The sequence below is a fragment of the Mauremys mutica genome, chromosome 1, assembly GCF_020497125.1.
Source record: "Mauremys mutica isolate MM-2020 ecotype Southern chromosome 1, ASM2049712v1, whole genome shotgun sequence".
NCBI classification, from domain to species: domain Eukaryota; kingdom Metazoa; phylum Chordata; order Testudines; family Geoemydidae; genus Mauremys; species Mauremys mutica.
In genome coordinates, this window is record NC_059072.1 from 83,448,558 (window position 1) to 83,473,113 (window position 24,556).

The 24,556-nt window shown below is 42.5% G+C and overlaps 1 protein-coding gene across 1 annotated transcript in view; it reads right to left on the minus strand.

The window, feature by feature from the left end:
- Positions 1 to 24,238, minus strand: part of NDUFA12 (NADH:ubiquinone oxidoreductase subunit A12) — a 43,635-nt gene extending 19,397 nt beyond the window's left edge. Inside the window, exons 1-3 of the mRNA XM_045002041.1 lie at positions 24,076 to 24,238; positions 12,880 to 12,962; positions 3,694 to 3,781 (exon numbers count right to left, since the gene is read on the minus strand). Of these exons, the coding sequence (XP_044857976.1) occupies positions 3,694 to 3,781; positions 12,880 to 12,962; positions 24,076 to 24,164 (260 nt within the window). The 5' untranslated portion in view covers positions 24,165 to 24,238. The remainder of the gene's footprint in view (positions 1 to 3,693; positions 3,782 to 12,879; positions 12,963 to 24,075) is intronic.
- Positions 24,239 to 24,556: the final 318 nt, after the last annotated feature.

Sequence of the window (24,556 nt, forward strand, 5' to 3'; positions counted from 1 at the left end):
CCATAAAAATAACATGTTCAGTTCTAGTCATCATAAGAGGTACCCGTTGAGAGCAACCTTGGTGTCGTCACTAATCTCTATTCAGACAACATCTCATTTTAGACTAAACTACAAACATTGGTTCTTTGTACTCTTTAGTATGTTGGTAACAGTGCATGTTACTTATTTTAGTATTGAATAACAGTACTGAAGGAATAAGAAAAACAGAAAACTGAAAGTCATGTAAGCACAAGGATGACCCTTCTCAGGCAGACCACATTACGAATAGGTTAGGAAGCTGAATATTTAAGAAGAAAGATTATTCAGCCTGGTGGTACCATTATATATGGGGGAAATTGCTAGTGAGGGGAAAACCTACATTCCAGATCATCTTTATTTTATTCAAAACAATTTAGTTCTCATCACTCTCTGCATATGAAGCAGACATATATATTTTGCTCTGCTGCAAATGAAACAGATGAAGTCCAACACAGAGCAGCACTAACAGTCCCAGAAAAGTCAGCAATGAATTTCTCAGTCCTGTTCTCCTTACAAGTCTCACCCGTATTACTATGACAAGATGCAGAGGCACTACTTAGCCCACAGCGAACAAAGTTAGCACCAGTTTCCCCTTCCTTGCACAGGTGCTCACGATAAGGTCAATTTGGTGAGAGTAAAGATGAATGCCTTTGTGAATGCCAGGTTCAGACATAGCAGTAAAATGCTGGTTCCAGGACAGGTTGCCCAGTCCAGTGCTGGTTCAGACCTGGGGATTATAGGGATTCCCAGACAACACAGAGATTTGGCTCAAATAATATTCTTCTGAGCATTGTATTTCCCAGTAGAATAGAGAGCTACAGCCCTGATCCTGTATTGTGATCTGCAAGGGCAGTTCACTGATTCTACACAGAGCACGACGCAGAATCATGGCCTAAGTGAGAGAAATGAAGGTAATCATTGCACTCAATAAGAGGCAGTGAACTGGTGACTGGTCGCACAGTGCCTTAACCAGCAAGGGCAGGGATGCAGGATCCTTTTTCCTTTTGTGGGGGAGAGATGGGAAAGAGACTTCAGCAAAGCTGCCTTCATAACCAAAAGGATCAGTATACCCAACAAGGTAAAGTACACACCAGTAAATACAAAAGTGAGATATACCAAAACTTTTGCTCGCAGCAAATTATTTATTGAACAGATTATCAAGAGTGGCCAACAACTGATTTATGCGCTAACAGGAAAACTACTTTCGGCCCATTTTTCAAAACCAACTATAGGATCTGAAACAGATGACTTCTATTTGCAGAAAAATTGCCCTCATGTTTGCAAATCCCAGAACATTATCTTCCATTTGTGATGTAGCTGATCAGAAATGTCTCAGATTATGGACTAAATGATCTAGCCTGAAATGTTGGTTTAATTGTTTTGTATTAAATGCAAAACCCTACATTAATACTGTACAATTTTATGGTGCAAATTTGTATTTCCAGACTTGTGTTAAGGTTCCAATAGAAACATTAACTCAAAACACATTGGACATAATATGTTAAGTATACAATTTAAATATTCTTACTAGTATTTTAAAATACTCCATACACACTGACTGAATTAATGTTGCTATCTGAATTTTCACTTTTCCCAAATTTGCATGTTCAAATTTGAAAACTTAAAACTGCACTGTGTAAGTTCTTGCATTTAACTCTTCTGAAATTTTATTTTAAGATAGAAGAAAAAAATAGCAGTGACATTATGGAGTTTAGCTGTACGACTGTGTTTTCCATTACTTCAATAAGGTTTAAAGCTGTTTTACTTGATATATACACAAAATACAATTACCCAACTGAAACCTAATAAAAAATTTACACTGTGTACATGGGAAATGAGTTTTTTCATCCAGCTTTCCCCACCCTACAAAATTTTAGTGCAGCTATTCCTCAGGTGGTTAACCACATACACAAAACTCAAATCATGCCAGAACACTCTGGAACAGTGTTCTGGGATTTTTGGGGTGAGCTAGTACAGCATACTGGTACTTTTGCTGGTCCTGGGCTCGCTAGCTGCAGAGCATTTTATGAGCCATCAGATGATGGTGCCGGAGCTAGGATGGGGCGCTCAGTGGCAAGAGAATGGAGGGCACACCAGGGATACTGCAGCCAGGACAAGACAGGGGAGCAAGGGCTGGAGCCACTATGAGCCTGGGGCAGATATATAGCTGGGCAGCAGGGATGCCTGGACAGCAGAGTTCCCGGGAGTAGGAGCTAGGCACAGGTAGGAAGGAGGTGGGGATGGGACAGGCTCTATGGGGAATCACCCCCAGCTCTCTGGGTCCTGACCCAGCTACCCTACTGCCCCAATCTTACTCCCAACTCCCCCAATGCCACTTTGAGGCCTTCTACTGCCCTGAGTTCAGTCACTATTTTTTTTTTTTTACTTTTTTTAAGGACTCAAGCACTAGCATATGCACAACTTTTTAAAAATCAGTTTGGACTCTCCATGCATACATAAATTCTCCTCAGCTTTTGACTGAATAGGGGATGAAAGAAGATGGAAGCCTGGAGAGAGGGGAGATTAAGTTTAAAGCTTAAGTTATTTGCCTATAGGCCCCAATCAGTAATAGGGTCCATATTGTGTTAAGTGCTCCCAGAGTAAAAGAGCCATTCTTGCCCACTCTGACTTTCAGAAGCTCCTACATGTCCCAGAAGGCATTTAACAAGTTGAGCCCTGAACCTCTAAGCTCTCCCACATGGGAAGCCTCCTTTACCTAAGCAGACCCCCCTGGAATTCAATGGAGTTCTGTGTGGGCACAGGGGTCTGTCTTATGAGGCAACCTGCAGGACCGGGGCCTTAACATGTGCACAGGGGTCTGACTGTATGGACCAGCTTGAGGACTGGGGCCTTAACCTGAGTCTTAGTACACCCAGTAGTAGTATCAACTCTTCTATGTCACTTCAGTTATCACTAGTTCAAGAGTGGCCAACCTATGGCTCTTCAGAAGTTAATATGCGGCTCCTTGTATAGGCACCAACTCCAGAGCTGGAGCTACAGGCACCAACTTTCCAATGTGCTGGGGGGTGCTCACTGCTCAACCCCTGGCTCTGCCACAGGCCCTGCCCCCACTCCATCCCTTCTTACCCCCTCCCCTGAGCCTGCCATGTCCTTGCTCCTCCCGCCCCCAAGCCTCCTGCACGCCACGAAACAGCTGATTGGGAGGTGCGGGGAGGGAGAGGGAGGTGCTGATCGGCGAGGCTGCTAGTGGCTGGGAGGCTCTGGGAGCGGGGCAGGGGGAGACACGGTGGTGTGCTGATGGGGGGCTGCTGACGTATTACTATGGCTCTTTGGCAATGTACATTGGTAAATTTCAGCTCCTTCTCAGGCTCAGGTTGGCCACCCCTGCACCAGTTATTTCAGTTGCAATCACATGTGCCCCCTTGATACTCCTGGTTCCTGTAAGAGCCATAACCTTGCATGTTTGGGGATCCATAGTTCTGGAGGGCTAAGACGACTGGGGACATGGCTGGGTTCATGAAGGGAGACCCTTTTTCTAAAGAAACAGTCTCCTGGGAACTCAGTAGTGTCACTCTCTTTGTGCTCTCAAACCCATAAACTAAGAAGTTTTCTAACTAAAAATAAAAATCTGGCCAGAAGGACTTTCACGAAGAATTTGCAATACGCAATCATACAACACACACAAAAAGATTATTATTAGACTAGTTGGTTTACCATTCCGGTGGCACCATGCTTCCATCCACTTCCCAGTATGTATTTTTGCCGTTCATTTCAGTAGTATAGTCAACCCATCTATGTCGACCTTAAATTTGACAAACAACACTGAATTAGCTAAAAATAATTATTCCCAAAATAAAAAAAATGAAAGATAATTATAGTTAAAAGTTCAATAGCATGTTGTACAGACATAACCCTGTTGAGATGAGTTCCTGTCTGCATCCTGTAGAACTTGCCCATACCGGTATTGCCCTGGCCTCTTCTTTTGTCATTCAGTGTTGAACGCATTCTAAACCAATATGCATTTCCTCACCTTTTGGGGGCGAAGCCAGACTTTAAGGCACCTGCTCCCCTACATGGTGTAAACTTTGCTTGTGCCAATCAGAAACGAACACAAACAGGTTTTGGGCCCCGTCCCCTATGACACTTCTATGATGTCATAGTGGGTACTTTATGGCCTGCCTGTCATGTGCAGGCAGGGAGAGGAGAAAGAAAACGAATCCTGTGTATACCCGTGTATTCTGTGTATACCCGTGTGTCCTGTGTATACCTGTAACCGAGCCTGATCACCTCGAAGCCTCTCTCTCAGCTCACGTGTTTCAAATAGAGCTTCTATGTTTGCCGGTCGTTATGCGTTGGTTTGTATTTGTAAGTATCAGTTATTACTAAATGCTGCATCTTTGTTTATAAATATTGTTAGTAGATATTTTAGTCATTGTGTGTTTTAAGTTTCATTAACTCTATTAGCTAATCATACGCTACTCCCTTACCCCTTGTAATTATCCCCAGTAAAACTTTTAAATTGATTAAGTTTAGTGTGTGTGTGTGTGTGTGTCTGCAGTTTGCATCGTGACCCACACTCTCCTTGCATCCCTTACCAATATAGTCTGTTGCCACGTGCAGCCTGGTAAATAACAGGCCTGCATTTTTCTTTCGCCCCTGCGAGTCCGTGGCAATCCACATGGCGTCACGAACAGGATGCAAGGGAGTTGGGCCATGCCCGTGGCATGCTGCAGACCGCGCAGATTATGAAACTGAACAGTTCCAATATTTGCAGTTTCACCTTTTTACTAGCCAAAATTCGACTAATCCAAAAATAGAATGGATCTGTTCCCTTGGCTCGGGCAAAACTCTAAAAGGCTATACTGTGCCTTTAACCCTGGCAGATACTCTGAGGCTGTTTCCACCGTCCTGTTTAGCATGATATGCAAGGCCCTTGATCTGTGCTCTGTCCTCCACGGGGGCACAATGTTTGCAGCTAAACAGGCAGCTTCAGGCTCTCCTAAAGATGATAATGAGGAGAAGACAGAAAAGGTAGAGCCCATCACTTCCCCCCCCCCCCCCCAGTCCCTCTCAGAAAATTTTGCCACCCTCATATGAAGCTCCTAAAACTCCTCTGTATCCAGCTCTGCCAACAGCCCCAGAGTTTACTGAATCTAAAACTGTAGCAGAAGCTTTGCCTATTGCGATAACTAACCTCGATGGAGTTAATCTTTCTTGGCTCAGGTCTCGCTACCTTCCTAGGTTGCGCTTCACCCCCTCTTCCCCCCCTCCGCCTCTCCTCACTTCGGCTCTCTCTTTTTGTTTTAAAAATTAAAAGCTATAGTTTTTACAGAAACCTCCAAAAAATAAAGCAATTGAAAACAGAACAAAACAAGAAACAAAAAGAAAACAAGGTAAAAACTTTAAATACGGTAAATTAATTATTTTAACCCTCCAGGAATGCAACAGCTGGAATTATTCCTAACTTTCTTGAAGATATGGTTGCCAAGCAACAGAAGTGCACTCTTTGCTTCTTATTCTAACCACTAACTAATATTTGAAACATGGGCTTTTCTTATTTCCATATAGCAGAGTTTTAAAATAATGTTAAATATAAAGTAATGCAAAATTCCTTGTTACCGAATTAATACAATACATTTGGCAAATACTAATATATTTTTATCAAATTTATGCTACAAGTTTTAAATAAGGTAATAATTTGTTTATTCAAATGTTTAACCCTTTTACTTTTTATTTTTGGTTGTGTTATTTTGTATAAATATGAATAGAATTTTGGCGCCATTTGTTTTTAATTGTAAGTTTGTCCTGTATGTCATGTGTGTGTGTTGTGTCTATGTTGTGTGTGTCACGTGACTATTTTTTTTTTCAAAAAATTATTTTTATTTTGTTGCAACAAAAGTCAATTTTATACCCTTTTAAAAATATATATATATATAAGATGTGGTACCACACTATTTTAAAATCATGGTTGGGGTGTAATCATAGTATATTAACACCAATTTTTTGTGCAAAGTTCAAAAAGGTTTCAGTTACAAATATATGTACATATATTTCTGCCTCAACAAATAATGCAATTGCAAACAAAGAAATTCTCTTTTATCAATCACAGTTTTGTTTTTTAAGTTTTTTTTTTAATTTGTTATTCAAAAAAAAATGTAAGGGGAAACCTCAACATTAAGGTAAAGATAATATTAACAAATGTCAATTTCTTGTTTGGGCTTTTTATAAATTTGTTTGCACTTTTAATTATAGTTATAAGAATGTCATAACCAAAATGTTTTAAAATAACAATTTATGCATAAAGCTAACCAAACATTTTCAACAGGTTTCCACCTTTGGCTCCCAAACATAACAAAGCATCATAAAAGTATACCCTCAAATACCCTCAAAGTATTTGCATGTATCTGTATTTAAAATTTATTTTGGTTTAATTTTATAGTTGGTTTGTATTTGTTATACTGCTCTCCCTCACAACATCTTTGCCCACTGCTCTCCCTCACGACATCTTTGCCCATGGAGCCCTTAGGAGAGGGTGGACTACAAACTTGGTTTGCCACCTACTGGGTGCAGGAGGTCAGCGGAAACCAGTCCCTGTCAGCGCTGAGTCCAGAAGATTGTCTTGTTTGCTCCACTCAGTTCTCACCTAAATATCCATTACCCTTTCAATTTGTACCAATAGTTTATAATTTTTCTTCATTTAATATATCTAGTGTAAATTGTTCTTCCCCCTATGTGCAGTGGGCTGCTTTTACTGTTTGTAATAATTGTTCTTCACAATTTAATTCTTATGTGTTTCCAGTTCTTAATGCTTCAGGTCGAAGTGATCATAGCTTTCCTTTAATTGAGAGTATTAAAGTTCCAGCATCTCATTGTTGGGTTTTTGTTGGTAATAGTTTAACCCCAGCCCCTACTTGGGTTGGTACTTATTCTAATTGTTCTATGTGGAGTTTCTCTTATGCTAATACCTCCCTAACTTAACCCACTCTTTTTGGACAGCAGCTTCCTTCCTTGCCTCCTCTATTGTTAGTTTTAACCCTGTTGGTTATATGATGTTACGTGATCAAGTGCTGTTTCAATCCCACGCCATCGAAATGAAATGCTTGCTAATACTACAGGCAAGGGCCTCTTCTTAATTAATCAGCACTAAATACATTAATGATTCAATATTTGTTACAATCTTCCTCATTTTGTACTAAATTTGCTGAAGTATATCCTGACTTTGCTGATAAATGTTGCGTTTCTTTGCCTTCTATTTCTCCTAATTTGTCCTCAATTGTTAAAGGCCTGCAAGCGTTGAGCTCTACTGTCAGAGAGTCACGAGAGTCCTTCCAGTTTTGGTCATGGCTCAATTGGCTTGGCCTTGCGCCCTAAAAATCCTATTTCCAATCCCTGTTTGTGTCCCTTCCGGTTGGGCTTGCTCTTCTCTGTCTCGGATGTGCCTTCATTAAAGCCTGCATTCACAAGTTTGGTGCCTCGGCCTACATCGCTTCCACCCCCGAAGCGCATCCCCTCGTAGGTGGGGATGAGGAGTCGGACTCGGAAGTTTAGGTTTTCGGCCTAACTATTTCGGCCAGGGCACGGGGGCATGTTGAGATGAGTTCCTGTCTGCATCCTGTAGAACTTGCCCATACCGGTATTGCCCTGGCCTCTTCTTTTGTCATTCAGTGTTGAACGCATTCTAAACCAATATGCATTTCCTCACCTTTTGGGGGCGAAGCCAGACTTTAAGGCACCTGCTCCCCTACATGGTGTAAACTTTGCTTGTGCCAATCAGAAACGAACACAAACAGGTTTTGGGCCCCGTCCCCTATGACACTTCTATGATGTCATAGTGGGTACTTTATGGCCTGCCTGTCATGTGCAGGCAGGGAGAGGAGAAAGAAAACGAATCCTGTGTATACCCGTGTATTCTGTGTATACCCGTGTGTCCTGTGTATACCTGTAACCGAGCCTGATCACCTCGAAGCCTCTCTCTCAGCTCACGTGTTTCAAATAGAGCTTCTACGTTTGCCGGTCGTTATGCGTTGGTTTGTATTTGTAAGTATCAGTTATTACTAAATGCTGCATCTTTGTTTATAAATATTGTTAGTAGATATTTTAGTCATTGTGTGTTTTAAGTTTCATTAACTCTATTAGCTAATCATACGCTACTCCCTTACCCCTTGTAATTATCCCCAGTAAAACTTTTAAATTGATTAAGTTTAGTGTGTGTGTGTGTGTGTGTGTCTGCAGTTTGCATCGTGACCCACACTCTCCTTGCATCCCTTACCAATATAGTCTGTTGCCACGTGCAGCCTGGTAAATAACAGGCCTGCATTTTTCTTTCGCCCCTGCGAGTCCGTGGCAATCCACAAACCCCAAATCACCAGTGGCAATATTTTATTTTTGCTCAATGGCACCATCACTCTTTACAGAGCATGGTGTATGCACAGATGAAATCTAGATTAACGCAAAGTGTCATGATACATATGGACACTGCAATCTGATCTTCACATAATAACGTAAGTTCATTTCTGATAGCAAAACCTACACCATACTCTCTCCTTACTCCTTCAGGTTTGCCATGCCAGGAAATAGCATAGTTCTTCTCCCTTATAAAGCCTGTGTGTAAGAGCCAAGTTTCCAGAAGAGCTGCAATATCAATTCTGAAACATGCAAACTCATTACTCAACACGGCCATTTTCCTCAAATCAGAATTCAAATCAAAGTCAAATCCAGGGCTCAAAGTCCAAATATTCCGGCAAGCAATTCTGTTTATAAAAACAGCTGAGCCAGGATGCAAACAATGAGGTAGGGCTCATTCACCTCACCTTTTCTAGAGCCACTCTCACATGAGACAAGCAGGCCATCCTTAAACAGAGCTGCTTGGAAATCTTGGTAGCTGCTCCAGGGCCTTTATGTCTCTCTCAGATCCCTGAGACCATCTTGCCAAGACCTTCAGCGCATACACCTAAGCAAAGTTATGGAGGAGTGGAGGCTGCCATAGACATGTCCCCTTTAGACCAGAGCCAGAAACCAAAGGTCACAGTGAGTCTGGACATTCAGTGACATAGAGGTTGTAGCTTCTGCCAGAGAGCAACCTACATAGAGCTGCTAACTGCCTATTGTTTCAGCGTGAGCATCATTTCTGTTTATTATTTGCTTATTTTTGCTAATAAACATTATTTACCATTATGAACACACGTTCTGGGATTAGTATAGATGTATATTTTTACACAACCATATTAACCTTTTATTTTTCTGGATTTTCTGCACATAAGGGTTATTTCCACTGATACTGTATTTATTTCCAATTTATTTTTAAATGGGTGAATCTGGAACTCTTACAAGTGAATGACTAATTGCTAGGGCCCTACCAAATTCACGGCCACGAAAAATGCGTCACGGACCGTGAAATCTGGTCTTGTGTGTGTTTTTACCCTATACTACATAGATTTCACAGGGGAGACCAGCGTTTCTCAAATTGGGGGTCCTGCCCCAAAAAGGAGTTGCAGAGGAGTCACAAGTTATTTTGGGGCGTCAGTATTGCCACCCTTACTTCTACGCTGCCTTCAGCTCTGGATGTCTGAAGAGCAGCAACTGTTAGCCGGGCACCCAGCTCTGAAGGCAGCGCCCTGCCAGCAGCAGCAGCAGCACAGAAGTAAGGGTGGCAATACCATACTTCTGTGGCCACCCTTACTTCTGTGCTGCTGCCGCCTTCAGAGCTGGGCAGTCAGAGAGTGGTGACTGCTGACTGAGGGCCCAGCTCTGCAGGCGGCAGCATAGAAGTAAGGGTGGCAATACCATACCATGCCATCTTTACTTCTGCACTGCTGCTGGCGGCAGCTCTGTCTTCAGAGGTAGGCTCCCGGCCACTGCTCTCCTATTAAAACAGGATAAAAACATAAGCCAGAATACATAAATCAAAATACACATCTATTTTGTACATGAACAAAATATCTACAATTGACTCCTATTATCCTATACAGTGACAATCTGGATAGAACACATATAGTACACTACCAATAAAACAATGACAAAACACAGGGAAGACTTGTTAACCTACCACTGTCAAAAGCACAGCAACAAATTTTTTTTTTAAATTGCTACTAAAACTAAGAGAGATTCTAGCTATTGGGTGTTTCTAATGTGACTTAAAAAAATTAAAATTTTACTTCAAAATTTTCAGTAAACATCTACAAACCTACAGGGCAAGGTGGTCATTAACTTTAACAACTGATGAATATTTTTCAGTAAAAAGAAAAAACACTTTAACGGTATCAGGAGCCAATGCAAAGTAAACTAGGTTACTCAGACCGTTCTATCGTTAAGAAGTGATGTATTTATTTCATCATACTCTTCCTTCTAGAAGAGATACTCCAGTTAGTGATCTCAAAACGGAAATAGATTTGCTGGTTAGCAACTCTAAATGTAGGACTGGGAAGGACAAGGAGCCAAATTTTTCTTTTCCCGGGTCTCCTGCACAGAGCCCAAGGAGGAGAATCCTTCCTTCTGTGTTGCACCCCTCTCAAGGCCTTGCTCTCTTTCCAATCACTCACACAAGGCACAGTAGATTCTGGTTAATAGCAACTCGGATCTTAACCTTCTATTAACAACATTTTGTGAGAACCAATCCAGTTGCATTGACTTTAATGTTAATCATCGGAGGGGTAGCCGTGTTAGTCTGGATCTGTAAAAGCAGCAAAGAATCCTGTGGCACCTTATAGACTAACAGACGTTTTGCAGCATGAGCTTTCGTGGGTGAATACCCACTTCTTGCATCCGACGAAGTGGGTATTCACCCACGAAAGCTCATGCTGCAAAACGTCTGTTAGTCTATAAGGTGCCACAGGATTCTTTGCTGCTTTTAATGTTAATGTGATTCAGATGTTGGCAACGATATGTTGCTTATTAAGAACATTCTTTGGAAGAAAGGCCCCAGCTTTGCAGGGCTGCTGCCAGAGAAGGAAGCACTAGGACCAGAGGTGGGGCTAGCCCACTGTGGGCCCTAAAGCAGGAATTTTTGGCCCCACCAACACATACTAAAAAAGTGAATGCAGGTCCTCTGAGCTGGTTAGGACGAGCCACAGGCAGGTTTTGCAGCTGCCAGGGAAGGAAGTGCTAGAACATGCCTTCCCTGGCTGCAGTCCCACAAACCTGCCTGTGGTTGGTGCTCAGCCTTTCCAATGCTTCCTTCTCGGCCTACAGTCCCTGAAGCCTATCTGTGCACAGGGACCGCACAGGAGGTAGTGCACTGCGTGCTGGGAGGGGAGGCTGTGGGGAGGACAGTAATGGGGAGAGGGGCTGCAGACCAGGTGCTGGAGCCGCATGGTAACTCTCCCTGTGCTCACTGGGCTGCACCAAAGGAAGGAAGAGCTGGGATGTGCTGAGCCCCAAACTCAGGAGAGTACAGGGAGCAGTATTGTGCAGCTCTGTGGGACCCTGGTGCCTCCACTCCCTGTAGAAAGCCCAGCATCTGGGCTGCAGCACTACTCCCTGCTACTGCCTTCATGCAGGCAAGTTTGCAGGGCTGCAGCCAGCAAAGGAATGCACACCCCTGGCTGCAGCCCCTGCTAGCTAATGGCAATTCTTTGCTGGCAAATGAGAGGTTGCTAATTGTCTACACTAGAGTTTTTAACTCACATTAATTGATTGTCAATCACCCAGAGTAAGCCACCTGAATTTGCACTTAGAACAAGTGTTTGTAACTGTCAGGACACTTTACAAACACATTAGCTAACTGGCACCAATTCAAGAACTCTACTGTAGACAAACCTACACACTCCTGTACCTCTATGATACACAAAAAGTGAACCCAACCATCATGAGACTAAGCTAGCTACTGCTTTTTTTTTTTGGCCGGGGGGGGGGGGGGGGGCGCACAAAAAAGCAGTGGGCTGGAACTGTGGGGAAGATGACAGGGCATTTGCGCCCCTTCTTGTGGGTTTTCTGAGGCCAGAGAGCCATCTGAAACAAGGGTGATCAGATGTCCAGATTTTATAGGGACAGTCCCGGTATTTGGGGCTTTTTCTTACATGGGCACCTATTACCCCCACCCTCCTGTCCTGATTTTTCACACTTGCTATCTGGTCAGCCTATCTGAAACCCTTAGGGAGCTCATCAAAGGCCACTCCTCTCCCAAAAACCTCAATATGCAGATAAGTCCTAAAAAAGCATATTTTGGCTTCCTTGGGGAAGAGGATTCTACCAAGGCTGTACATGGGAAGACAATTGGACTGTTTGCACTCAAGGAGTCTCCATAAACCTCCTGGGTGTTTAGGAGACTGATGCTTACAAGAGGTGGACTTTTACCCTTCCTCCCACAAACTTCTGAAGACTCACCAGGGTACTGATGTACCTTACCTAAGCAGAGCCCTAACTACTATGCCTCTCCAAGAGATTCTCAAAAGATAAAAATCCCTCCGAAGAAGGGAAGCCTAAGAGGTACACAGGCACCTGGGTCTCCTACTGCAGATCTCAGAGAAATGAAGAGGAAAGGAGAATGTCTCCCTAAACTACTCCTTCCCACAATCCCAAATTATGACTATTTTTAAATAAAAATATTCCCAAATTAAAAAGGTTAACGAGAAGTCAAAGTTGAGAGTGTACATATCAGTATCTTAACGATAAAAATTCTTAAGGGAATGGGAAAACATTAAAAAGACATAACGTTCACAGTTAAAATTAAAGAAGAAACCCAATCATTTTAAAACAATGGAAACTCACAGTTAAGGTATCCCAATTAGCTTAAATCTGCCAATTATGATGCCAGCTTCAACTACTTTGCAAAGTGTTTGAATTAGGGGAGTGGTCTCCAAAATACACGCAAATCACGCATAAGGAACCCAGGCAATGCATTTCATGAGCAGAATTTAGATAAACCATATGAAGTTACTAGGATATTCAGTTTAGTATACTTACCAAAAAAATTCTTTTTGTCTTCATAGTATTTGTTTCCATATTTGTCAACACCTACTAGAGTACCGACCTTCAAATCGTTGACCCTGTGAATTCCCAAGACAGTCATTTCAGTTGGAAGGAATTACAAATAACATTATCTTTTATTAGAATACAGTAAAAATAGTTTACAATTAGGTGAATTTAGAACACCTATTTATACAGTGAAGTACCTTTAAAAATGGAATGATCCCAAAGCACATCAGCAACTCAGACTGATGGTTTGCAGGATCTGGCCTGTAGTCTATTTCATGAGTAGTCTTTAATCATAGGAATAATCCCACTGACTTCCACAGGAAGAGCTGTAAGTAAGGTTTTGCAGGACTATACCATCTGTTAGAATGCAGGAATTACTTTACCATCCATTAGAGTGCAGCCAACTCTGACACAATGCCACTATTACACATCAAAGAGCAATACTACACAACATTTTAGGAGGACATGAAAAATACTGTATCTACCTGAATCTGTAAGGGTTGTAGCAGAGTTTGAATATAGCAAAGACACCAGGGGTTCATTTTCCATGTCTTATGAAAACTACCATGTGATCTTTAAGAGCCACAACTGGCCAAGACATTGGTTTCAAATCTCATCACATAAGTACATTTTACCAGCATAGTAATACTTAAGTGAACGCAGGGCTTGCATACTGTTCAGATCAAAATCACAAACACTAGTTAAATAGCTTGGGACATGCCTTCACTGATTATTTCCTCTTTACTACAATCACTTACACTGACACTTTCTATAATAAGACCCGGCTCTCAGTGGCTTAAAACTCTGTCAAACTAACTGTATGGGCTGATGTTTTTCAAGCAGGGAGTCTGCCTTGCTGAATTTTTCCAAAAAATTCTGTAAAAACAGCTCAGGCATTTCTCGGAAGAATTACGGAAAAATAGGATTTTCCCAATTTCAAAACATCTCAAATGTTTAATTGAGAAGCTCTATGCTTTGGAGCAGGGACTTGAAATTTGGCAGGGATATGCCTTCTGCCATACTAGTGAATATCCACCCAATTTTGGTTAAGTTGTAAGCCTCTGAAAAATCTTAAATTCACACATGTGCAGTAGAGATTTGCTAGACTTTGGTAGTTAAATTCTACAAAAAGATTCCATTTGCTTGGAGTATGCTACAGCCAAAGGCTGAGCAGAACTTTCTATGTAAATGCTTCCTGCAGCCAGGAGCCACTATGGCGACAGGTACAGAAACTGAGAACAGGGAGATTCTCTCCAGTGCTCTCACTGCTCCCAGTGCTGGTACCTAGGCAGCATGGAGGAGGCAACAGCCTGACTGGAATACAGAGGAAACTAGAACCAGGTCCGTGGAGTGGTGGCAAGGGTGAAGGAGGTACCAAGACAACACAAGTTGGAGAGACCAGAAGCAGAAGTATCTGTGTGCGGGTGAGGTGAGGGGTGGCCAAGTATGTCTGTAACCACTAGGAACCACTCCCCTCAGAATGTGGAATAGAACCCAAGATTAAAAATTCTTCTGCTGTCAGCAAATAGCTGTGAAATCCATTGGAAAAACGTCTGCTTCAACTCGCCCTACTAGCTTCCCCACACATACCGTTATCAGTTAGTCTGGTACCTGAAGTAGCAGAAGTCTGTGCTGTAGGTCTATGATACAATCTTTAATTACATGATGAAATGCAAAATGGTGGGAAAAAAGTTAAAGGTATTGATATAAACTTCAATGGAAAGTAGTTGGCTTCCAAGTGAAGATAAAGTGACTTATATTCTATATTAAATTATATGACCTGGTTTTAGGAAAGTGCATCTACTCTTAATTGTTTATTTGGTTGTGTGTTAAAACAGAGATAATGTTGTATCATGTTAAGAATGACTAGCATCGAACTATAACTTGATGTGTTCCATCATGGAAACAGTGAGTTCTAGTGAACCAAGCACAGAACTGGGAGCCAAAAGCTCCTAAACTCTAGTCCCATCTCTGTCACTGTCTCATTGTGCTGCCTTGAAAACAATCTTAGCCTCAATGGACCCATTCACAGTAAGAAAATGCACTGGTGCTGACAATGATTGTCAGAATTAGGTACTCCCAATTGCTGTTAAATGGTTTAGTTATTAGGTTTTGTCCCATCTTCATGTTCACAGTATTGTTCCAGAACATGTGAAAACATGGTGACAATCACCTTTTCCATAACTTTGTTGAAAAACTTCACACCTTTAACACAAGAAAATCTTCAGAACTGGTTCACTGAAATTTTTTTTACATACGCAGTACATAAGAATTAACTGATTTACGTGGAATTACGTCTGGGATTAGTCTGGGCTATAATTACCAACTTTTGTTGTAATTGCCACAAGCCTATTCAGCCTTCTCTTCAACTGAAGCAGCAACTCTGTGAGGGCAGAATTGGGTCCTTAAATACTTTAAACCCAGGTTAAAGGGACAATTTCATTTTTCTGTCTAAAAGTTTCTTGCCCTTTTCAAGATGACAATAGTTGCTATCTGACATACTTGGAAGTCTGTATTGTCCAGGAAGTGAGAAAATGTATGGCAGTCAGTGAAAAAGGGATCCCAAAGGTTTAATACAATTCATTACTAGGACCGCCAGGAGTTGCCATTAGGGAGATCCACTATTAGAATTTCAATTTAATCCTGTGACATTTCAAGGCACCTAGTTTTCATTTTAAGATTTTTAGAGTATCTATTTATATATATGCAATGTTTTGATTTATACGAAGCTTTGTTCTCAAAAAATTGGGGAATGCAGTCATTTTGCTTTGTGTTGTAGTTGCTGACACTGAAGGAATATGGAAGGATTGATTTAATCTGGTTAATTTTTTAACCTACTATATTAGCAAATTCAAAGAAACGGTGTTGTGCATAGTACAGTGCTATTTGAGAGTTTATTCACAAACAAAGCTTTCTGTTATAGCTGTTTTAGGTGGTGCTTGTAAAACACAGGAAATAAAATTTCAGACGGAAGTGTGCTTTTAAACGGACAGTATCACTTTAAGGAACTTCCTGCATTTTATTTAGCAGAACAATAAGCTTCAGGAGCCTAGTGAGATTTTTTTTTTAAATCAGCAGATAGATTATAGAAATATACAACTAACTGCTGAGTGGAAAGGAGTAATTTTGGATTTAAAATGGTAAACTATCATTTTATTACGTTTATCATCAAAAACTGAAAATTGCAGTGAAACAATATCTAAAATGGCATTCAGAGTTCAACAGATGATCAGGCATACCCATAGGGAACAAATTCCATGTTTAATAGAAGTATACCATGATGTGTTTTCCCACATGCAGTGACATACCACTCCCTTTAAATTGAACATTTTTAGTTTCCCCTTATCTTTGAATGCTGCTAAATAGAATCACAAAAAGAACTTTCATGTTTATAGGCTGTAAAACACCACACACTAATAAGGTGTCATCAAGAATCAGACATGCAGGACATATGCTGAAGCAGCTTAATTCTTTTAATTAGTATTGAATTGCCTCAAAAAAAATCTTTGAAATATTTCACCTAACTCAGTTCAGCCTTTTGTTCATAGAAGAGAACAATTTCATGATACAATTTTTGTTTTTAATCTTCTAGATTTACACCTTTGATTTACCGATCCAATATATAGACCAGATGGATAAAAGTATGCTGCAAGAAGGTCAGCAATAGGACCCTACGTGGCAAATGGAGTTTTCTATAGCACACAGTCCATGTTGAAAGAATGTCCAACAATTGGGGGTTGTTTGCTAAACTCAGTGTTAGTTTTATGCAACTAAATGTTTCCTATGTCTGTTCGAAGTATGCCACTTTCTATATTCTCCAGAAAGCTTTACAAGACAACTGAACCAAATTTACCAGACTAAAATACCTATTTAAGTGCCTGCCTCTATCAATTAGTACTTTAAATTTAAGGTTATGCTTCCACTTAAGAGCACAGGATTCAGATGAAAAAAAATTAGCTTTCTTTTAATACACATACAAAACAGGAAAATTTGTCTGTGGTTATCTGAAAGATTCCTTTCTTGAAGTAATAATATCCACAAATCTGTTACAATCAGTTCTTCAGCCTGTTTGCAGCTTGGTGGCAGAAGCAGAGCTGTCAGTTATTAGCACAGGGGAATGCCCTGCCCCTGAAGTTTCCTCCAGGTGAGATAATTTTCACAATCAGAATAATTCAAATCTACTTTCCCCAATTAAAAATTGTGTTAAATATACTTTGAGGGGGAAAAAAATTCTTCTGCTTCAGGGGATGGTAAATTCCACCTGTCAACAAATCCAAGTCTTTGGATGTCAATTTCCATCTCTGTTCTGATGATCCATTTGCCTCCAAGTTGGCTTGATCCGTGGATCTTATTACTCAAAGAAAGGAAATTTTAAGGTAAGCACAGATAAAGTTTCCAATTCTTTATGCTAAGGTCCATAGATCAATTTCAATAGTATTTTTATAGCAATGTGTCTCCGAGGGTAGGAAGGAACCTTTAAATGTGGATATTAAATATATACATATAATTTTGATCTTCTCCTAGTTAGTAAGGTGTAATTACTATCAGAATTAAAAATACAATATTGGTCTCATCAGAAGAAGCTCCTCAACTTCAAATTTAAAAAAAAAAAGTGTCTGACTGGAGATAGTAGCCATTAGAAGGTCTACTCTAATGAATAGGAAGTGTACCACCACTTAATGCAGAGGTTCCTTCTGGGTAGTGCTGCGAGAAGAATGAGGTTCTAAAGTCATGCTCTATGATTTTGCGGTGGTTTAGTATGGCTGATGACTTAAGGAAGTATTCAATGCAGGGATTTGTACAAAAACTTCTTTTTCTTTAACATGCTGAGAACGTTATACTACAGAGATTTGACCTGTTTGGGTATTCTTATACACCCACAATAAAGCCCTCCCGGGGGAATCAAAACTATTATTTTACTAGTTATATGTGGTAATTAACTATGGACTTTGCACCAGGCAGTAGAATAAGTTATTTGTTGACTTCTCTTTTAGGTTATGTAAGAACAATAATCACTTCCTTCAAGTATACATTTAAACCTGTGTGGTCCTGGATGGAGGACTAATCTTGCAATAACACCACCTCTGTGACTCAGAGGCATCCAAAGATCCAATGGCAGGTTAATCAGGCCTGAGACCAGAGTCAGAAAGGCATCAACACAATTTCTGCTTGCCCCTCATATTTTTTTCTTGTTCTGAGAGCTGCCATTCACCACCTCATATCCTATGTCCTGACACAGAGAAGCCACTAGGCGTGTTACTGGTTTCCAGAGACAACGAGATAGATCACCAGCCCAAGTTGACTTATGATGGTAAGATATTTCTGGGTCCAGCAATCGCTCTGCTAATCTAACTTCTTCCATGTAAATCTTGGAATTCATCACCCTCTTGGTGGCACTGCACAAAGACAGGAAATTTTGCTCTGCCTGAGACAGGAGAATTCTTCGCTAAGGTAAAGTTGATCACAGTTACGAAAACCCTATCAGACAATGACTGTCACGACCAGAACAGGTCTGGTACTCATGGCAGGAGCAGTGCTTTGAAACCTCAATAAATCATTGTATTCTAGCTGATGTGCTCTCTCTTTCTGGTACTGACTCCCTTAACTGAACTGGGAAAATCCTGTCTCTTTCCCCCCCGCCCCCCCAAATAAATAAATCTTATTCTGTGCATTCACCAGTTGTGGAAGTGGAGACTATACAACTGCAACTAGACCTCTGCCAATAGATGAGATGTTGTAAAGTGGAGGAGGTACCTCGAATTACTGGATAGGTATCTCGAGCTCTGGATCACTGAAGCATACCTGTGTATGAGATCAGAATTCCTAAAAGGCTCCAGTAAGAACTGGATTTTTGTTTCTGTAACACCACTTGTTTTCATTTTGGCTACCTTCTATTGATGTTATTCTAAGACAAGACCTTGTGTTTGATGGTATTCATTCTTAATCCAACCTTATGACTGACTTTCCAGGTGTTTAAACCTTTTTAAAATCAACTCTCTGTCATGCTATGCTTTGCTTTTTTTCCATCAAGATTAAAAAGTACTTTATTTTAAGAGGGATGTTTTGGATCACTACTCCACAAACCATAGGCTCTCCTGAAGAGAGGAACTGCAGGTGCCTGAGCCCAGTTGGACCTGCAGGATAAGTATGATAGTTTAGGGTGCAGTAGCCCAGGATTCTGTTCAAGAGTGGGAGAAACGTGGGATTCTGCCCCCTGAGCTGAAGGGACAAAGCCCAAGACCTGAGGGAGGCACTCAGAGACCAGAGAGGGGTCAGGAGTGAAGCAGCTCTGTAACGATGACACTAGGTATCACCTGCAAAGAGGTATCTTCTCCTGTTGTACTTCATGGACAGTGCCTTAGGCAGTGCAATTTTTAGTTTGAGAGGGACCATATTATCCATCTACATTAGCATTGCTTGTGAACACTAAGGATGTTGGATGACAGTTCAGATCTGTTTTCTTTTTGTTGGCCTGATGCCACCTGAGAGTTTTTATGCCCAAAGGAGGGGGCTGAGATGATGCCTGCCCTGAGTTGGCTGCCTGAGAAGAGCCTGTAATAGTGAGGAGGCCACTCTCCCAGGTGAAAATTTCCCCCATTTAGAAATGTCAAGTCCCTGACCACTGGGAAAAATATCACTGCCAAAGGTAAATGTCTAACAGGTTCAAGTTTTGACTGGTACCCACTGAGGAACCAATAGACATTGGAGTAGAAAGAGAGAAATGGTAGTCCATGAGGCCCCTTACTATTTGCCATTTTTCCCAAATCTGGGCTGCTGTCCTCTCATCTTTCCATAGCTATCCCTTGAAGGGAGGAGGTGGAGGGGAGGCATCGCAACCTGCAACAAAAGCTGGGAACAATATGTGATGGGTTGTCATGCCTTGGGTGCAGTCTGGGAGCTGTGGTAACTGCTGTGCCTCTCTAATCACCCAGCTGGGCTGCCCCTCCTCAAACTGCTTTGTTGGGGATAACGGCCTAGAGAGCCTGACTGTATCACCCAACAGCAGATGGTGCCACACACCCAACTGAGGTACCTGAGTGCTTTACCTAAGCCACTCAAAAGACAGCCAATTTCCCCCCACCCTCCCACTGGAGTATAAACCCGGAGTATAAACCCAAATTATACCATCTTGCATTGCACAGGGATCTGTACAATGGAAACTCAATAAAGTTTGCCGTCCCCTTGATGTGGGAAAGATATGCAAAAGCCTTTGCTCACAGAGCTGAGATTTTCCCCAGACACTTTACTTAAAGGCACAGTGGTTTAGATAAAACATAAAACAAGTTTATTAACTACAGAAATATATATTTTAAGTGATTGTAAGTGATAGTAAACAGATCAAAGCAGGTTACCTAGGAAATTAAATAAAAACCACAAACTAAGTCTTATATAGATAGGATTTGAATTAGCAATTTCTCACCCTCACTGATGATACAAGCAGTCCACCAAGTTTCCATACACAGGCTAGCAATCCCTTTAGCCTAGGACCAGCACTTCGCCTAGTTCAGTCTTTGTTCCTCAGGTATTTCCAGGAGTTCTCTTGTGTGGGGAGCGAGGCCAAGAGATGTCGCCACTCCCTGCCTTATATAGCTTTTCAATATGGCAGGAACCCTTTGTTCCAAACTCAGTTCCCAGCCCATTTTGTGGAAAAATACAGGTACCAAAATGGAGTTCAGTGTCATGTGGTCTGGTCACATTCCCTAGCATGCCCTGCTGAGTCATAGCAGCCATTACTCATAGGCTGTCAGGAGCATACTCAGGAAGGCTCACCAGGTGGGGGATAAGCTTCTCCTACGGCCTATTATTTCCCCCAAGGCCCTTTACCCTGAATAGGCCCTTCACAACCAGCTCTCTAGACTGGAAGCCTTTTGCATAGTGGGTGTTACCCAAGCGTAATTACATTTGAAATACAGATACATAGTCAATATTTATAACTTCAGATACAAAAATCATACATGAACACAAACAGGATAATCACTGTGACATTGCACTTTATATGATTTTATAAAAGTATGCTGATGAGTATGAATATAATGTAACAGGAATATGCTTCATGCTAAAGGTCTCTTGTAAGGTATCATTACAAAGTTTATAATCTACTGAGTGTGGTCATCTTATTTGAATAAATGTACCACTCTTGTATCTGAAACTAGAAATATAAAATATAACTCTGAGGGCCTATTGTAATTATGCAAAGGGTGGGCCATTAATGGTGGTTTGGAATCTTGATGGCTCCCATTAACCAGGGCAATTGTCTGTAGATGACTCGGTTTTACTTGTAAGTCTTCCTGTATACGGCTGTGCTGGCAGGTGGGTAATGAAGTCTTACAGTGACATGTGATCATGTCACCTGAACGGGAATCCATCTTTAACCTAGTGCTTTTCCATTGAGAAGTAGGGGGTGGGAACCCAGAGAGGGACAAAGGATTCCGGCCTTATGCAAAAAGGTATATAAGTGGGTATAACGGAACAAAGTGGCGGCCATCATGAGAAATCCCCTAGCTACCACCTGAGCTGGAACAAGGGCTGTACTGGGGGAAAGGATTGGGCCCAGACTAGGAAGGTGTCCAATCTGTGAAAGAAACTTATTGAAACATCTCTGAGGGTGAGATTTTATTTGTATTCAGTTTTATTACTGTATTAGGCTTAGATTTGCATGTTTTAATTTTATTTTACTTCGAGACAGGCATGAGTATTTTACTCAGAACATAATTACCCCTGTCACTGCATAGAAAATCTATTTTAGGTAAAATGGAGCTTAGAAGTCATTTTCCAATACTTTTCACCTTTAACTCAAAAAGACTCAATCTCCACAACTTCCCCGTTCACTGAATATACTGCATCCATGGAGACAACACTGTAAAAGTGGAGGGCACAACCAGGCATCCTTGGAACCTTTTTAGAGCAACAGCCTGCAGTTATTGGGTGCCCCTTCTAATTGACTTAGTTCCTCTCCACCTCCAGAAGCCTTATTTAAAGATAGTTTCCAAAAAGAGGAAGGGAGGAGGAGCATCAGAGTAGCTCAGTGAGGGCAAATCATCCAGTTTTCTTGTCCATGGCATATAGACCGGCTACAGATCACCAGCTACCAGTGACCATCTGTGAGGATCCAGCTACAGGGCACGGGTCAAGGCCGGGGCCTGGATTAAAGGGGACATGGTCCAAATTCAGTCTAGAGGATCAAGGCAAGAAACAACAACGTGTTCAAGTGTCACACCATAAGATCAGGTTGGAGTTGAGGTCAATGAGCTGCACTGGTCGGAGCCAAGTGAGCCAGCTTAAAATAGGGTTAATGGAACAGAGGCAGGGCAAGATGTCAGGAGAGAGCAGGGGACCAGGAATCAGAAGTGGGACCAGGTTTCAAGATCAGGACTGGGGCCAAAAACCATGAGTAAGGCAAGGTATCAGGAATACACAGCAGGGTCCATTTGCAGCAGCAAAATGGAGATCTGCCTAGTTGACCAGATAGCCTGCAGGTGTTTCCTCAAGACCTTAAATAGTGTGCCTAAGCCAATCAGGTAATATGGTAGGCTCTGCCAGTTAGGATGTCTGTGAGCATGACATCTAGTGGAGCTTGGCCCCAACAGCCTCACAGCCCATCGACTGGATGCAGCTGTCACTCAGGGACCAACAGTCCCAAGTTCTAGCCCCACAGATCCTTACACCTTTCCTGATGAGCCCTATTAGTTAGATAGCAATTGACACACTGTGCTCTTGGTGCAATATTAAGAAAATAATGATCCATAAAGATAGGAACCAAACTCCATGTAGCAGGCCAACAGGTTTTAGATAAAGGAACATTTCAGATGCATGCCACTGACTGCCATTCCCCTAGTTGAATGAGTCCTAAGATATTCAGGCACAAAAACACTAAATAGGTACTCGGCAGTGAATGCATCATTTTGCCACTTTATCTTTGAGCTGAAATGGCTGGACACAGACTTCTCCAAAAGCCGCAAATCATTTTTGCCTTTCTAAACAGCTTAGTCCTGTCTTAATAGTAGCTAAAAACACCCAGGAAGTTTAAGGCCCTGTGAAGGAAGGAAAGAAGACAGTGATAACCTTTAAGAAAGATACAATTTGAGTCAGAAATCTGGAGGCCTGAACATTATGGAGTATTGCATAAGGCAGGCTGGCTGTCAGAACCCTTTCTCTGATCATGTTGGCAGGGGTAATGGCTACCAGAATGAATACTGTTAAGAGGTGGTACAGAAAGCAAGACCCGAAGGAACCTCCTATTAGTTTTGTTACCAAATTCAAGTTTCGAGAATCAGTAGGCTCCCACTTGCGAATGTCCGTCAGGCCTTTTAAAAACTGTTTCATCAAAGCATTTTATAGACTTGGTCTGTGAAGTGTTGGGTTCAAAGGAATCGTGCACACTTGCTATCTATCAACTACTGTTTAAAAGGTGCTGGGGCCATGTGGCAACTCTTACAGCAGTGCTCTCCTCTATGAAGTCACATGAAGAAAGAAAATGTACTGTTATACCTGACAGAAGACAATTGACTCTAATGGACCCTATCTTGACGCTTACAAGAGTATGCCTTGAGTGCCCCATTTTCCAGCCTAGATGATCTATTGAGGTCCCATCCAGTCCTACACTTCTATGGCTATGTCCACATTGGCGCTTATGTCGGTATCACTTATGTCACTCGGGGGGATGATTTACTCATCCCCGAGCGACATAAGCTGTCGCTCAGACATAGCCAAGAAGTGTAGAACTGGAAGGGACCTCGATAGGTCATCTAGGCAGGAAAACGGGGCACTCAAGGCAGGAAACACCACAAAGCAGCTTTGCAGTCAGTATGAAACTATAGTAGCGCCAACACAGACCTCGCTTACCCTCCCTTACCACGACAATTCATTTACCAGTCCAAAGGAGTTACTCACCCAGGCTGGAGGAGAGAGAGGGGGAAAAGGTACTTCAAGGCTGCTCGGTAACAAGTCTAGAAACCCCACCCCCGGGAACAGAGAGACTAGCCACACAACCAAACCAGCCTCCCCCCCAACCCCACCGCCCCGCGGCCAGGAGGACGCGCTAGTCCCCCCGCCCGCAGAGCTGTGACAGCCCCGCTGCCTGGGCACCAGAGGTCGGGGTCTCCCTGCCCCAAGGTCACTCCCGTTCCCGGGGGGGTGTCACGTGCCGGCCCCAGGCGCGGGAGGGGGAGGGGGGGCGCTTCGTACCTGACTGTCTTCCAGAAGGCGCCGCGGAGGCCGCCGTGACCCCTCAGCTCCTGCAGCGCCCGCCTCAGCACACGCACGTACTCCGCCATCTTGGCGGCCGCCGCCGGGCCGGGCGCAGCCGCAACCGACAGTTCCGGCTCGGACAGACAGCGCCGCTCGCCCCTCAGGTCACCGGGTGGGCGGGGCCTCGCCTCCGGGCGGGCGGGGCTGCGGACTCGGCTGGGCGCGACTGGCGCCGGGGCCGCCCGGCTCTAGGCCGGCGGCGTTACGCCCTCCCGTCCCGTCAGCGCTGGGCGATCTGGGAGCCCGCTGAGGCTTCTCTTTGCTCACGGTAATGTTTGTATCAGTCCCTAGATTCATCCTTATCCATCCGCAACCTGGTCGTGGTGGGGCTGCCTTTGCCCCGGGCATCCAGCTTTGTCGTCACCCCAGCGCCAGGAGCTTTTTTACTTTGCAGCCCCTATGATTTATAACCACACTG